Raw genomic sequence first — 16,626 nt, 5'->3', positions numbered from 1 at the left:
CGTCATGTCTCCTCTAGGTACTTAAGGGGGACCCCGTGACGAAAGTAGGGTCACTTTGGGAGCCCGGGATAGAGAGCGGTTGAAGAGCCAGCCAGGGGTAGAGCTCAGGGAGTCTGGAGACAAGCCGGCCGTAGTGATAGAAGGTGCTGCTCTCCCTGGTCGGTGTTGGCTGAACCCCCGATCCGACTCGAGGGAGAGAGCCCTGGAGCTAGCCGAGCTAGGAACAGACAGAGTGAAGGTTCGTGTGAAGAAACCTAGTGAAGGACCCCTACCCCTGGGGAAGTTATCCGAAACGCTTAATAAATAACTGGCGCAAGCCCTTAACTGAAGACCTGCCTCCGCATCGTCATTTGCACCTCAATATTTGTATGCGAGTCCATGTGTGTGTGTAAATCGATGTGTGTGTGTTCGAGTCGCTGTAGGTGTGTACATCGATTTGTGTAACTCCATGTGTGTGTATCTAAAGCGAATGTATGTGTGTGTGAGGCGATGTGTTTGTGTGTGTGGGTCGATGTTTGTGTGTCTAAGTCCATGTGTGTGTCTTTCGGCCGGGCAACACCAGGTACTTTCCACTAGTACTCTTATATAAGCGCACTTAATCTATCTGTGATGAACGCTGCACTTTCCATCGTTTTCATGCAGGGGGCGCTGTAAACCTACGCGCCCCCTGCATGAAAGACGGAGGCACAGAGACAGACGGTCGATCGCGTTGGAATTGATCGGCAGACGGCAGTCTTCTGGCACGGCCAGCTCTGTGTCGCCTCATCTCAATCCCGCGATCCCAACCAGGTGAAAGTCCGCATCAAACCGAATCCCCGGCAAGGCCATCTACTTAACGACTAGAGAAAATTCACACGAAATGTCGTTTTCAATGAAGTCTTTCAGATGTAAAATGATATAAGCTTTTATTGAAGAAACACAATTTAAAACATAATACAATTGAAAGTTATTTCAATTCAAAACTTCAAAATGGAGCATTGGGTGCTTGCGTGGATGCGTCTTTCGTGTGCAATTTTCTTCGTGACTTTCCTGGCCCAAGGCAGTAAATGGTTGTGAGGGGCACCGCAGGCGGTCAGGCTTGCTTCAACCCATGGTTGTGCACATCCAGACGTTAATTGGCAAGGACCATTTCTTGTCCTAGTTCGCCAACATATACGACGTCATGCAAAATTCTAATGAGTGTTGTTGTGCAGAATGTATCTACTAGATGTGCTCAGCCTTGTAACCAAATACAAATCTGTACCAAAAATGCATTCCAAATGTGCTCTTAAAATTACCTCCTTGCTATGAAGCAGATCAGCAGACACGACATCTTTCATTTATCGATCTCTCCACGAAACAAAGGAATGTTTTACATAAACTATATCAAGCACAGACTTCTGGGAGTGCGTCAATGATTCAGTGCAAGCCACCTGTGGACCCTTATTGGTGCACAGCGTCTCAAGAGCAGGCGCGCTTGCTTCAACCGATAGCTTCAAACATCCAGACGTTAATCAGTAAGGCGCATTTCTAGTCCTAGTTAGACAAAATTTGTGTCAACACGTAATACAAAATTATAATTCGTGTTGTAGAGAATGTATCTCCTCTACGTGTAACTTTTGAGTGGTATGCCTTGTAACAGATAAACGATCCGAGTGTGCTCCCTATTTCAAAGACAATGAGTTGCTCCAGAGGGAGATGCTTCCTGAAAACACAAAAGTACCCTTTGACCTGTATCACAAGAACAATGAGTCTCACCTGAGTGATCTGTACAGGTTACTTGCAAAACACACACTGTGTCCTAACATGACTCATTCAATGTTTGACCCTTATAGACAAAATGGTACATGTACGCACACCATCAGACACGTATTCATTCAAAATTAGTGACAGGCATATTAACAAAATTGAAAGACTGCACTGAAATATACTGCATTAGGTTACATCGCATTAACAAGAAGCTAATTTAAAAAAATACGCACCGTCTGCTTAACAGTGTATGTACAACATACTAATGCACCATTCAAAACGAGTTGGCCATTGCATGCTGGCGTCTGGATCAAAATTGAGCAAATTCTAAACATTACCTACAAACTCCACAACTGAGATGCCACATCAACCATCGCCCCCTATTGACAGGCTCTTGTCCACATGCAGGCCGGTGCAGGGCCACCACCTTGTGCCACACGGGCAGCTGCCACTTGGGATGCTCTTCGAGTGTTTGAGACAAGATACGATACAAAACTCAGAGTTGCCAGAGGCGATTAAGCAAGCACCATATAAATGCAATTATGATAACATAGTGAATGCTTGGGGGCTTATTGGCTCTCGCTCCTAGTTAGAGATCTACCCAACACACAGGTCCACAAAGACTGGCCGCTCTTACCCTGCAGGTTGACCTAGGAACCAAGTGTTAAACTTCACATTATTGTCATTAAAGGCCTGTGACAAAGGTGCATCTATTGGAGCGACATCGTTTCAGGCTTACACATCTACCGGGTCTCCATTCGACTTTGTACTGTCTCAGAGGAAGTCCACCCACACCTCCACTTCCACAAACTGCTGGGAGTTGCCTCGCTCTGCTTCACAGTCAGAATTCTCCTCCTGCTTCACATTGCCTGCATCGATGTGGAGGTCAGATTTTGGAGTTGAATCTTCATCTTCACATTTTACCTTCACTTCTTCGCTCTTCACCATCACTTCTTCACATTTCACCTTCACCTCTTCATATTTCACCTTGACACCTTTAAAAGTGTCCAAGCTGGGATTTTCTTCCAGTTCTTGTTTCATGAGGGATGGGCTCATTGCGGAACTTTGACTTTCACAAGTTGATTTCAGACTCTGCTCCTTGTGGATATTATGATGATTGTGTGTTCTCTGGTGTACATAAAGATGTGATGACCATGCAAACGCCTTCCCACACACACTGCACCTGAAGGGTTTCTCTCCCGTGTGTGTTCTCTGGTGTGATACAAGACCAGATGAATCTGAAAACGCCTTCCCACACACACTGCACTTGAAGGGTTTATCTCCCGTGTGTATTCTCTTGTGTGTTACAAGAGCAGATGACTGTGCAAACGCCTTCCCACACACACTGCACTTGAAGGGTTTCTCTCCCGTGTGTGTTCTCTGGTGTTTTACAAGAGTAGATGAAAGTGCAAACGCCTTCCCACACACACTGCACTTGAAGGGTTTCTCTCCCGTGTGTGTTCTCTGGTGTTCTACAAGAGAAATTGAGTGTGCAAACGCCTTCCCACACAAACTGCCCTTGAAATGTTTCTCTCTCGTGTGTGTTCTCTGGTGTATTACAAGAGAATATGATTCTGCAAACGCCTTCCCACACACACTGCACCTGAAAGGCTTATCTCCCGTGTGTATTCTCTGGTGTCTTACAAGAATAGATGACTGTGAAAACGCCTTCCCACACACACTGCACTTGAAGGGTTTCTCTCCCGTGTGTGTCCTCTGGTGTCTTTGAAGATGTGGTGACTGTCCAAACGCCTTCCCACACACACTGCACTTGAAGGGTTTCTCTCCCGTGTGTGTTCTCTGGTGTGTTATAAGAACAGATTGATATAAAAATGCCTTCCCACACACGCTGCACTTGAAGCGTTTCTCTCCCGTGTGTGTTCTCTGGTGTTCTACAAGACCAGATGACTGTGCAAACGCCTGCCCACACACACTGCACTTGAAGGCTTTCTCTCCCGTGTGTGTTCTCTGGTGGCCTACAAGAGAAGATGACTGTGCAAACGCCTTCCCACACACACTGCACTTAAAAGGTTTCTCTCCTGTGTGAGTTCTCTGGTGTATTACAAGATGAGATGATTGCATAAACACCTTCCCACACACACTGCACTTAAAAGGTTTCTCTCCTGTGTGAGTTCTCTGGTGCCGTGTCAAATTTGCAGTAGAATTCGTGCTGTATGCACACCGATCGCATTGTTTTCTTGTCGTACCGAGCTGCGCCGAGTGTCTTTGCTCCATCAGACCAATTCTGCAGAAGAAGCAACAGCCGCAGACAGAAAAAAAGAATATCCACACCATCTACACATCAGTACGGAGGCACAGAGGAATGCATATACAGTCACACGTGACTTACACGTCTATATTTCGATTTAAAGCTTTCGTGACTGCAGGGATTCATCTTCTTGGTTCTTTCGGTAAAGTCACGTAGAAGGGAAGTAATAAAATAATAATAATAAAACATAATAAAATAATTCTCACGACGTTTCGGCCACAACACAAGCAGCCGTCCTCAGGTGAAGACCAGGTCTGTCGAGGCGACAGCGTCTAAAAGAAAACACCACCACGCTTGGAGCGTCTATTTAAGCTGGGTTGGAAGGGGGTGAAAAATGCGCATTGACAAAGGAATCTACATATTAAGAGGAATTTAGCATATTTATGGAAAATGCAGGAATGCGATTAGTGCTACTTGTGAAATGCGTAGGAGGTGGGCGGGGGGTTTTCAAAGTCATATTATGCCCGTGCATTATGCAGGATTAGCAGCATCAAAGGAAGGGGATAGGGGTAGCATTAATAAAGGGAAGGAATGTTAATAGTATGTAGCTGCAGTAACTAAACAACAACGTAAAAAGCTAAAGTATAAACTACATAGCATTAAATTGTATACTGTATTACTATACACTACCCTATGTCTTAGAATAATACATAGTGTAATATTACACTATGTATTATTCTACCCACCCAACTGTATACCACACTGCTGTATATTCACTATACAATTTCGATGCTATATATTACCTTATACATCGTATTAAACATTACACTTTAAAACTATTTATTATTATACACTATACCATTGACCGTCACGTGAAAGGTACTAAGAGGAAGCAACGAACTATGTCAATGGGAGAGTGGTGGTAGGAAGCTTGCAGCGGAGCAAAGAATCCATTCCCTGCAGAGAATACAAGATATATAGTCAATGTCAGTGAGTTGAACGCGGTCTGAAAGTCACCGCAAACGTGGACACAATCAGTTAAGATCCGAAATGGTTAATTACGTCCTTCCAATGATTGCTAAGCCAGAATCCATCTTCTCGGTTGAAATTGTCTCTGTGTTTGTATATGTGGATCGCCTCATGAACGAATCTCTCACGGTAGCCAGATGGCTTGCAGAGAACCTCTGTCTTGGAGAAGTCAATAGCATGTGAGCCCACTGAATTGTAACAGTGATCTGCCACGGCTGAGGTGTTAGTCCTACCGTGTTTCAAGTCTGCTTTATGTTCACGGATGTGGTCCGAGACATGTCGTTTGGTTTCTCCAATGTAACTGATACCACAGAGGCAACTTAGTTTGTAGACGCCAGGGTACTGTATGTCTGGAACCACATCTTTTACAGACACCACCACGCTTGGAGCGTCTATTTAAGCTGGGGTTTCCCCCCCTTCCAACCCAGCTTAAATAGACGCTCCAAGCGTGGTGGTGTTTTCTTTTAGACGCTGTCGCCTCGACAGACCTGGTCTTCACCTGAGGACGGCTGCTTGTGTTGTGGCCGAAACGTCGTGATAATTATTTTATTATGTTTTATTTTTTATTATTTTATTACTTCCCTTCTACGTGACTTTACCGAAAAGAACCAAGAAGATGAATCCCTGCAGTCACGAAAGCTTTAAATCGAAATTTAACCGCCTCTACGGGGAGGGATTCCACATAACTTTGAGATCCTTCAACAAGCTCCGTGATAAGAAGGCTCAGCTAATCGAGTCTCTCACCTTTCTGAAGAGATGCCGCGACTCTTAAGGTAATACCAAACGCATTTACACTAACATCTGCTGCTGTAACTTCTTCTAATGCTAAACGAATTCTGTCTAGAACTAGCTTAGCTCTTATCTCAGAGAAAATCAGACTTACGCGCACCGATCTAGATGAGTTAGACAAGACACTCTACAAATCACACTTATCTTTGAGTGCAACAATGTCCACATCGGATTGGGAACATGTAGACAAAATGACTGCCTCTTCTGCTGCCGCTATGTCGACTAAATGTAAGGACAACTTGATTTCCAAATTCAACCGCCTCTCAAACAAGAAACCGGACCCACACATTGAAAAGCTAGATGTTAACAAAGTCGTAATTAATCGCAGTAACAGTTCTATTTCTGAAGGTCTGAAATCCGTTTTAGCTAAAGGACTAAACTTTGCAGTCACACCTAGACACATACCAGTTAATGATATAATTGCTAGAGTAGATGTAGCTCTCAAGGTCACATCGCTGCAGACGTAGCAAGATCTGAAATCTCTGCAACCCTCAAAAACGCTAAGATGCCAGCTAGCAACATCAGCAAAGATGAGCGTTTTGAATTAGCTCAATTAAAAAAGAGGGATGACATTGTCATCCTCTCAGCCGACAAAGGCAATGCCACTGTAATCATGGACAAAATAGAATACAACAACAAAATTCAAGAACTACTCAACGATGGCAGTTATACAAAAATAAAAAGAGACCCCACCAACAGCCTCGTCTCTAAAACCAACCAAATAATTTCTTATTCAACCGCATTAATTGATCAGACCAAACAGTTCTCGTTGAAACCTTCTGCAGCCAGGCCACCAAGATTATACGGCTTGCCAAAGATACATAAAGAAGATACACCTCTTCGTCCCATTGTCTCTACGATCAACTCCCCCACATACAAACTGGCTCGTTTTTTGTCTGAAATCCTACTGCCTTTCACTGGAAAAACCACCTCTGCGGTACTAAACTCTACTGACCTGGTATCGACAATCAAGGGGATTTCCCTGTCCCCAGACGACCTGCTTGTCAGTTTTGATGTGGTTTCCTTATTCACCAAAGTTGCTGTACCTGACACCATCGCAATCATTGAAGACTTGGTTCATCAAGGACTGAATGCTGGGGTACCCCCCTGGTGAGACACTGCTTAACCAATACATACTTCACCTGGAATGGAACTTTCTACAAGCAAACTGAGGGCACCCCAATGGGCTCCCCCCTATCTCCGGTTGTAGCCAACGTCTTCATGGAGAAATTTGAGACTGACGCCATCCAGACTGCCACTCTACGCCCAACTTTATGGAAAAGGTACGTAGATGACACTTTTGTCATCTGGCCACATGGCCGGCCTGCTCTAGACCAATTTCTCGACCACATCAATTCCATACACCCAGCCATGAGATTCACCATGGAAGTCGAAAAAGATGGCAAGCTACCCTTTTTGGATGTCCTAATTAAAAGGAGACCTGATGGTTCAATGAGCCACTCTGTCTACAGGAAAGCCACCCATACGGATGCTTACCTGAAACCGGATTCCCACCACAATCCATCCCAGAAGAATTCCCTCATCAAGACTCTATACCATGGAGCCCAATGCATTTCCGACCAGGAACACATTGCCAGTGAACTCAAACACGTACGCCAAGCTCTTAAGGCTAATCGTTACTCCGACTACACAATCCGCAAAGCCATCACTCCAACCATCAAGAAGGATCCTGTTGAGGAGCCTCTCAAGACCATCACCTTACCCTACATTGCTGGAGTCACAAAAAAGATCTCCAAAATCCTGATTAAACACAAGATCCAGATCCGATTCAACACAGTACATAAAATCCGTGATCTGGTCCCATCTGTAAAAGATGTGGTTCCAGACATACAGTACCCTGGTGTCTACAAACTAAGTTGCCTCTGTGGTAGCAGTTACATTGGAGAAACCAAACGACATGTCTCGGACCGCATCCGTGAACATAAAGCAGACTTGAAACACGGTAGGACTAACACCTCAGCCGTGGCAGATCACTGTTACAATTCAGTGGGCTCACATGATATTGACTTCTCCAAGACAGAGGTTCTCTGCAAGCCATCTGGCTACCATGAGAGATTCGTTCATGAGGCGATCCACATATACAAACACAGAGACAATTTCAACCGAGAAGATGGATTCCGGCTTAGCAATCATTGGAAGGACGTAATTAACCATTTCGGATCCTAACTGATTGTGTCCACGTTTACGGTGACTTTCAGACCGCGTTCAACTCACTGACATTGACTATATATCTTGTATTCTCCGCAGGGAATGGATTCTTTGCTCCGCTGCAAGCTTCCTACCACCACTCTCCCATTGACATATTTCGTTGCTTCCTCTTAGTACCTTTCATGCGACGGTGAATGGTATAGTGTATAGCATATTGTATAATAATAAATAGCATTAAAGTGTAATGTTTAATACAATGTATAAGGTAATACAGTGATACCTCGGTTCACGAACTTAATTCGAGAACTGACTCTGGTCGCAAACCGAATTGGTCGTGAACCGAGGCACATTTTTCCATAGGGTTCAATGTAAATCCGGTTAATCCGTTCTGACCTTTTTTTGTTTGTTTTTGAAGCACAAAAATATGAAACAAATTACAATACACAGTACTGTACAGTATAGTAATGTATAAAGAGAGAACACTAACCTTGCTTGAGATTACTTCAGTAAGCACTCAAACGGGTGAACTGTACAATACAGTAAGTACAGTACAGTAGTACAGTACAGTACTGTATGTGCTAAAAAGCACACCAAAAAGCAAAAAGTCACTGAAAGTGTTTTCACAGTACTCACAGTACTTCTTTCTGTGTCTCTTCTTCTCTCCACGATCTTCCTACAGGAAGTCACGACCACGTGACAGCCTGGAAATAGCATTAAAATGGCCGCGGCTCCTGTTCGTGAACCGAAGCGGAGTTCGTGAACCGGAGCAGATTTTTATGAACTTTTCTGTTCGTGAACCAAGTTGTTCGTGAACAGAAGCGTTCGTGAACCGAGGTATCACTGTATATAGTATCGAAATTGTATAGTGAATAAACAGCAGTGTGGTATACAGTTGGGTGGGTAGAATAATACATAGTGTAATATTACACTATGTATTATTCTAAGACATAGGGTAGTGTATAGTAATACAGTATACAATTTAATGCTATGTAGTTCATACTTTAGCTTTTTACGTTGTTGTTTAGTTACTGCAGCTACATACTATTAACATTCCTTCCCTTTATTAATGCTACCCCTATCCCCTCCCGTTGATGCTGCTAATCCTGCATAATGCATGGGCATATGACTTTGAAAACCCCCCGCCCACCTCCTACGCATTTCACAAGTAGCACTAATCGCATTCCTGCATTTCCCATAAATATGCTAAATTCCTCTTAATATGCAGATTCCTTTGTCAATGTGCATTTTCCCCCCCCTTCCAACCCAGCTTAAATAGACGCTCCAAGCGTGGTGGTGTTTTCTTTTAGACGCTGTCGCCTCGGCAGACCTGGTCTTCACCTGAGGACGGCTGCTTGTGTTGTGGCCGAAACGTCGTGATAATTATTTTATTATGTTTTATTTTTATTATTTTATTACTTCCCTTCTACGTGACTTTACCGAAAGAACCAAGAAGATTACGCGTCTATACTTATTAATATATTTATGATATATTAAAAAATCTTGCCCCAAATTCATCACACAGGCTGTTATGGCACACAATGAGATGGCAAATGGTCATAAACACGCCTGGAAGCCCTCGTATCTTCAAAATGAACGTTAACCCAAAATTCAGAGCACACAATTTCGGCTGTCTGGCTTCAAAATAAATATTTACGAAAGCTAAATTCAGCTGACATAGCAAAGGGTGTTGAAAATAATACTATTTGTGTTATGCACAAAATGCATAAATTAATGTTCAATCGCAACTGAGAGGTGTGAAGCCAGGCACAGATGTCCTAGAATGCTGGGATGAACAATTCCGACTTCAGATGCACGTGTGCTGTGATAACTTCCTGACTCCATTCTTGAAAAGAGTTCCAGAGGAAAAACTAAAATAAACTACTGTTTTGATAAAACCTCTGTGCTCAATAGAGTTAATAGACTTTACTGCAAATACAAACTTGACAATGTCACACTCAGAGGTGGAGCCAGGATTTTCAGGTAGGGGGGGAAACCCCTCCAGCAATGAAAAATTACAGGAGTTGTTAGTAAGTAAGGAGTTGTTAGTAAGAAAGGAGTTGTTAGTAAGAAAGGACTTGTCCCTTGCTTTTCATTCGACGCGTGTGATCGTCATCGCGCTCCCTGAACGTGTTACCTTCAGGAAAGAAAAATAGACTTTTCTATTTTGGGTGGGGGGGGGGAAATGACCATGACGTATGTGGCGTCAACCCGCAACACACCTGAGTGAAGCGCTCTGCAATGCGTACCCCTACCATACGGCTCTTCGCGCGCCGTACTTCTACAGCTGTTCACAGCATGCCGGGAGATTTTAGGTGGCGCTTCCCTCCAGGCCAATTAAGTCATTGGCTTCTTGGAGTTTCAATACAAATCCGTGCAAAGAACGTGTACAACTGCTATCTTAAATATAAAGCAGAAACTACAGATGTTTGTTTGTGTGAAGCAGCAAAAACTCTCCAACGCTGAGCTCTGGCGTCAAGAAATTTGCACAGCTCACGCCGTCTGGAATTTCTAAGTGAACACGACTATTTTCCGCTCGCCAAGTCATTCCCTTTCGGAGCGGCAAAAATCGACCTGACGCAGAAGTGGGTAAAGGTTGAATTTCCTTGAGTGAAAACATCCGATTTAGGTAAATTTATTTGTTTCGGCTTCTTTCTTGCAAGCATCAATTTTTTCAGTGTTTTTCAGTGAATTATGAGGGAATATGAAATTAATCCAAGACAAGAATCCAAGTCCCGGGCAAAGCCGGGTAGTGAAGCTAGTTACTAATAAACCCCAATGATCCTATCGAAATTAGGGATTTTCGATCGGATCATTGGGGGGACACGTGCCACCCCACCCCCACTGGCTCCACCACTGTCACGCACTGGCACGGTTCACATGTGGTGGTGTGTCCAGACCCACGCCTGGCCACCTTCACCTGCTCAGTATTAATGCTTCCTCACTCCACCAAGTAATTCATTGAGGATCAATCAACACAGCCGAGGCTGTGTGTCTCTCTCTCTGCATGGTCGTGTGGATTTCCTTCCTGATCCCCGGGTTTCCCCTCCACATGTAGAGAGTGAACACCGCCACGCGTCTAGAGTGAACTCCGCCACGCGTCTAGAGTGAACACCACCACGCATCTAGAGTGAACACCGCCACGCATCTAGAGTGAACACCGCCACGCATCCAGAGTGAACAACGCCACGCGTCCAGAGTGAACACCACCACGCGTCCAGAGTGAACACCACCACGCGTCCAGAGTGAACACCGCCACGCATCCAGAGTGAACACCGCCACGCGTCTAGAGTGAACACCGCCACGCGTCCAGAGTGAACACCGCCACGCGTCTAGAGTGAACACCGCCACGCGTCTAGAGTGAACACCGCCACGCGTCTAGAGTGAACACCGCCACGCATCTAGAGTGAACACCGCCACGCGTCCAGAGTGAACACCGCCACGCGTCCAGAGTGAACACCGCCACGCGTCCAGAGTGAACACCGCCACGCGTCCAGAGTGAACACCGCCACGCATCTAGAGTGAACACCGCCACGCGTCCAGAGTGAACACCGCCACGCGTCTAGAGTGAACACCGCCACGCGTCCAGAGTGAACAGCACCACGCGTCCAGAGTGAACACCACCACGCTGTTGACGAGCCTCACCTTGTTGTTATTGTTGTTGTGGGCAGGTCGCTTCTGAAAACAAGAGCGGTACAGCAGCTCAAGCGGGTGTGGCCTGGTAAAAAAATGGAAAAAAAACTGTGAATATTTAAAATAAAAAAAGTTACAAAGTAGCGAGCCAGGTGGAGAGAAATTTAAATATAAGCAAGATTACTCTTTGATTATTTCGGTAAAGACACGTAGAAAAAAATAAAAAAATAAATAATAGTTTCCATTTCATTTATTTGGTATAGCCCTGTGAGCCATTCGGCTCTTGAATCGGATGCAACCACAACAAACAAAAAACATGAACGAGAAAACATCGTTGGGGGGGACACGTGCCACCCCACCCCCACTGGCTCCACCACTGTCACACACTGGCACGGTTCACAGGTGGTGGTGTGTCCAGACCCACGCCTGGCCACCTTCACCTGCTCAGTATTAATGCTTCCTCACTCCACCAAGCAATTCATTGAGGATCAATCAACACAGCCGAGGCTGTGTGTCTCTCTCTCCGCGTGGTCGTGTGGATTTCCTTCCCGATCCCCGGGTTTCCCCTCCACATGTAGAGAGTGAACACCGCCACGCGTCTAGAGTGAACACCGCCACGCGTCTAGAGTGAACACCGCCACACGTCTAGAGTGAACACCGCCACACGTCTAGAGTGAACACCGCCACACGTCTAGAGTGAACACCGCTCTACGTCTAGAGTGAACACCGCTATACGTCTAGAGTGAACACCGCCACGCGTCTAGAGTGAACACCGCCACACGTCTAGAGTGAACACCGCCACGCGTCTAGAGTGAACACCGCCACACGTCTAGAGTGAACACCGCCACGTGTCTAGAGTGAACACCGCCACACGTCTAGAGTGAACACCACCACGCTGTTGACAAGCCTCACCTTGTTGTTATTGTTGTTGTGGGCAGGTCGCTTCTGAAAACAAGAGCGGTACAGCAGCTCAAGCGGGCGTGGCCTGGTAGAAAATGAAAAAACAGTGAATATTTAAAATAAAACAAAGTTACAAAGTAGCGAGACAGGTGCAGAGAAATTTAAACTTAAGCAAGATATTCTTTCGTTCTTTCGGAAAAGTCACGTAGAAAGAAATAATAAATTAAATAATTGCATGCGACGTTTCAATTGAAAACACAAGCAATCGTCATCAGGTAGAAATAAAAAAGGAAACAAACCTAGTAAACGTATAAATGTAATGCAATACAACACAGAGAGTCGGCTAACAAAAGCCAACACCCCACCTGGTTGATAACGTTCTTCCAAAGATTGCTCAATTTGAGAGAGACAAAACACAGACACGGAGACACATAGACAGAGATGACGCAGACACACAGAGAGACACACATAGGCACACAGAGAAACAACGCCTTTGTGTCGAGGCCTTAAATAGAGAGAGAGGGGGGGTAGAGAGGGGGGGTAGAGAACTTAGCATGTCAATGCAAGGCCGTAGCCATGGAGTCAACATTGGGGGGAACCAAATCTTCCAGGGGGTCTGGGGCCCCCACTAGAAAAATATCTAAATTAAAAAACTCTTTTCCTGCCATTTCCTCCCTAAAATATATATTTTTAAATTCACGAGCACATGGGATGGATTTTGTTTTATTTGATACAATAATGTCTCATAGTGTATTGTATTACATTGCTCTGTTTTTTCTTTGTTACCTTTTATTGTTTCATAGCATGTATTGGCAGAGATTAGGGATTCATGAAGTACAACGCAATCATATGAACAGAAATCTATGCATTGTTATATGAAGACAAGTCCAGATTTTGTGGCCAAAGTTTAGCAAATTGTTGTTTTTATTAACATAGCATCGCAATTATTATTTACAAATATTTTTGATAGCAATATATTGGGGGGGGGACATTTTGAGCATATTTGATTATAATTATTTTAACATATTATAGTTATTATATATTATAATTATTATAACATTATAATTACGGCTTTGTGTCAATGAGAGATTTGGAGGTTTGGTGACTGCACTTCATCAAACAAACTTAATAAAATTAGAAATGTAATGCAATGCAACACAGAGAGTCGGTCAACACACAACTGACGCATGGCCTGGCTGATCGCGTTCTTCCACAGATTGATCAACTAAGCGAGAGAATTGAAGCAAACGCCATCAGGCGAGGGCAGGAGGCAAGGCCCCGTGTTGTAAGTTCCGACCTGGACATCGCTTCCATGCTCGCTGCTACTCAATTGACATCCCTACGAGAGAGAGAGCGAGGCTCTACCTCGGTAAACAACAACCACCACCACAACCACCACAACAACCACCACAACCACCACCACAACCGCGATGAGAATTTCTCACCGTGGAGTTCAGTTCCCGCGCGGAGCGGCAACTTTCCGTTACCTCGTGACGTCACGCGGCAGCAGGAGGTGACATGACGTCACTTGCGTGGTAAAAGACACTCCCCGCCCACAATGAGCGGCTCTGTAACTTAGATAAATTATGTTAATGAGCCTGGCCCAATCGTGGAGGGATGGAGCGTGGGTGCCGAACCGGTCACAACGAACTCGAGACGGCTTTGACGAATAAATTATGTTAATGAGCCACCAATCACTGGGTGTGGCTTTGCCCAAATAAGGATAGTGCTTGAACAGATAACGAAAATGACCCCAGGCAGAGGTGACGTCACACTCAGCGCGTGGGGTGGGGTGAATACCTTGGTGACATGACGTCACTAGCGAGGAACACCTCCCGCTGGCGTTTCACGCCGATGAGGTAATGCTGAGTGGTGACGTCACAAAGCGGGGTTGGAGTTTAAGTTGATTTAGATTCATTTTCCATTACTCCCTCCCTTGAACAGAGACCCCTTGGGAGTGTGAGCTCAGCAACAACAATGTGGACATTATTGTATGTGTGTGTTCACACAGTGTGTGTGTGTACACTGTGTGTGTGTACACTGTGTGTGTACACACTGTGTGTGTACACACACTGTGTGTGTACGTACACTGTGTGTGTGTACATTGTGTGTGCACACTGTGTGTGTGTGTGCACACTGTGTGTGAGTGTACGCACTGTGTGTGTACGTGTACACTGTGTGTGTACACTGTGTGTGTGTACATTGTGTGTACACACTGTGTGTGTGTGTGTACACTGTGTGTGTGTGTACACTGTGGGGGGCACAGTAATCTCAGTCAGTCGACCAATGGCATCTTTTCACCAATTTATTTTCCAACTTTTTCATTTTATTTATTATTTTATATATTATTGTTCGTTTTCTATCTGCGTAACTTTACCAAAAGAACCAATACTATGGTAGTGCATTCTCTGTTTTTTTTCAGAGGTTCAAGGTTTAAATCCGACAGGCACACCTGGCTACCCCAGTAACATTCGCAAAAATATGCGCAGTCTGCTTAACGGCAAATGTAAAACAAAGCGTCGTGTCATTCACAACGCACAGGTCACTGCATGTTGGTGTCACGGTCAACATTGGGGTAATGCCAAACATTATCCAGAAACTACACAATGGAGATGGCGCGTCAATGATCGCCCCCTACCGACAGACTCGTGTCCACGTGCAGGTCCGCAGGGCTACCACCTTGTGCCACACAGGGGCAGCTGCCACTTAGGGGGGGGGCACCTTTAGATCGTTTGAGATGAGATTCGATACGAAACACTGAGTTGCTGAGGCAATTAGGCAAGCGACTTATGAGTGAATGCTTGGGAGCTTCATCGTCTCTCGCTCCTGCCGACAGATGCACCCAGCCGACAGCTCCACAGATACCAGCCGCTCCTACTCTGCAGGGACAGCTACGCATGGTTCGAAATAAGTTCTAGATACACACAGACTCACACAGAGATCCATAGATTATCACCGTTGGTTACGTATGGTGCAAAAGACGTTCACCATACACACAGAGACCTATAGATGAGCACGGTTGGCTATGTATGGTGTGAAATCAGTTCCAGTCGCGTGTAGTCGTGGAAGTTGAACAGGTGCGTGTTGCTACTGACAGTAGTTGAATATGGTTGGATATACGCAGTTAGAGACAACAACCGCTATTCGCCACTAAGTGGCGGTGACGTCACCACGACGCTTGTGCCAGGCCACGTGCACCTTGAGGCCATGCGAAATGTCGAACGCCCACCGGCAGGTCACGGAGCAGACCCAGGTGCCACGGGTCGACTGAGATGACTGGCTGATGCATCACCTGTGCCCCCTACTGTGCCAACTTGCTGTGCTTTAGCCAACCAACGCTCCGCTCGTTGTTCTGAGCGTCGCTCCTCCACCCTCCGTTGTTGTTGGAGGGCGACTGCCTTGGGATGAACTGTGTAGACTCGTCCTAAGCCATCAGATTCACCGTCAGCAGCTCGTCGCTTCCATTTTTTTAGCAGTCCATGTATAGTAGGAGAGAACTTAATGGTAGAGCAGGTTGGCAGCAAATGGGTCACTTGGGCACAAAACCAAGAACGCCATCAGGGTGGTATCTAGTGGAGCCAGGGCCTGTTGTTGGGCATTTCCTTTGGTGACGTAGATGCGTTGAACATTTTTGAGGTGAAGTGCCAAATGGACGACTGTGGGGGAACGGTCATGGATGGGGAAGCCAAGAATACAGCAAATGGCCTCATTGTTGCTGATGTATCTTCCTTGGAAAGAAAGTTTGAGCTCATGCACACTTTGCCCCTCTCTTTTGTAATGCAAAGACAGCCATGTCAGGGCCTTTGTTGATGTATTGGCAAACATATTTGATGGCTTTTTTTTAGAATAGCAGAATTTCACATTAAAGTGGGGAACGATCCACCGGTTGTGAACCTTCATTAGCGAGTTAGTGGCAGGTCTGAGCGTTGTCTGAAATCCACCATGCTCAGTATTTCTGTGACGATATCGAGGATAGCCATCATGGGCCGACTGAGTGTCTTGCAAGTAGTTCCGTGGATACCTCTTGGTACACCTGTGGTCTTGCATACATGTGTAATGCGGGCGTAAACGACCTTCCGGATGTGACGTCATGGGGGGAGGAGTTACGTCACGTGGGGGAGAGGGTTCAGAGCTAAAAGGGGAGAAACCGGAAGAGGGGAGGTTGTTGGAGA

General features: G+C 45.4%; 1 protein-coding gene across 2 annotated transcripts; it reads right to left on the bottom strand.

Moving 5' to 3' along the window:
• Nucleotides 1-888: 888 nt before the first annotated feature.
• Nucleotides 889-13,994, bottom strand: LOC144733611 (uncharacterized). 2 transcript variants are annotated; one of them, XM_078615630.1, is made up of 4 exons: nucleotides 13,900-13,994; nucleotides 12,467-12,539; nucleotides 11,567-11,639; nucleotides 889-3,973 (listed from the first exon to the last, which is right to left on the bottom strand). In XM_078615630.1, the coding sequence occupies exon 4, from the start codon at nucleotides 3,961-3,963 to the stop codon at nucleotides 2,503-2,505; it is 1,461 nt and encodes a 486-aa protein (XP_078471756.1). In that variant the 5' UTR covers nucleotides 3,964-3,973; nucleotides 11,567-11,639; nucleotides 12,467-12,539; nucleotides 13,900-13,994; the 3' UTR covers nucleotides 889-2,502. The 2 variants fall into 2 exon arrangements, with proteins under 2 accessions (XP_078471756.1, XP_078471757.1); XM_078615631.1 differs by lacking the exon at nucleotides 13,900-13,994 and adding an exon at nucleotides 12,820-13,866.
• Nucleotides 13,995-16,626: the final 2,632 nt, after the last annotated feature.

Source organism: Lampetra planeri, chromosome 48, assembly GCF_965212315.1.
Source record: "Lampetra planeri chromosome 48, kcLamPlan1.2.h2, whole genome shotgun sequence".
Classification (NCBI taxonomy): domain Eukaryota; kingdom Metazoa; phylum Chordata; class Hyperoartia; order Petromyzontiformes; family Petromyzontidae; genus Lampetra; species Lampetra planeri.
Note: the sequence above shows the minus strand (reverse complement) of the source record. Positions and strands in the feature narration are given on the sequence as shown.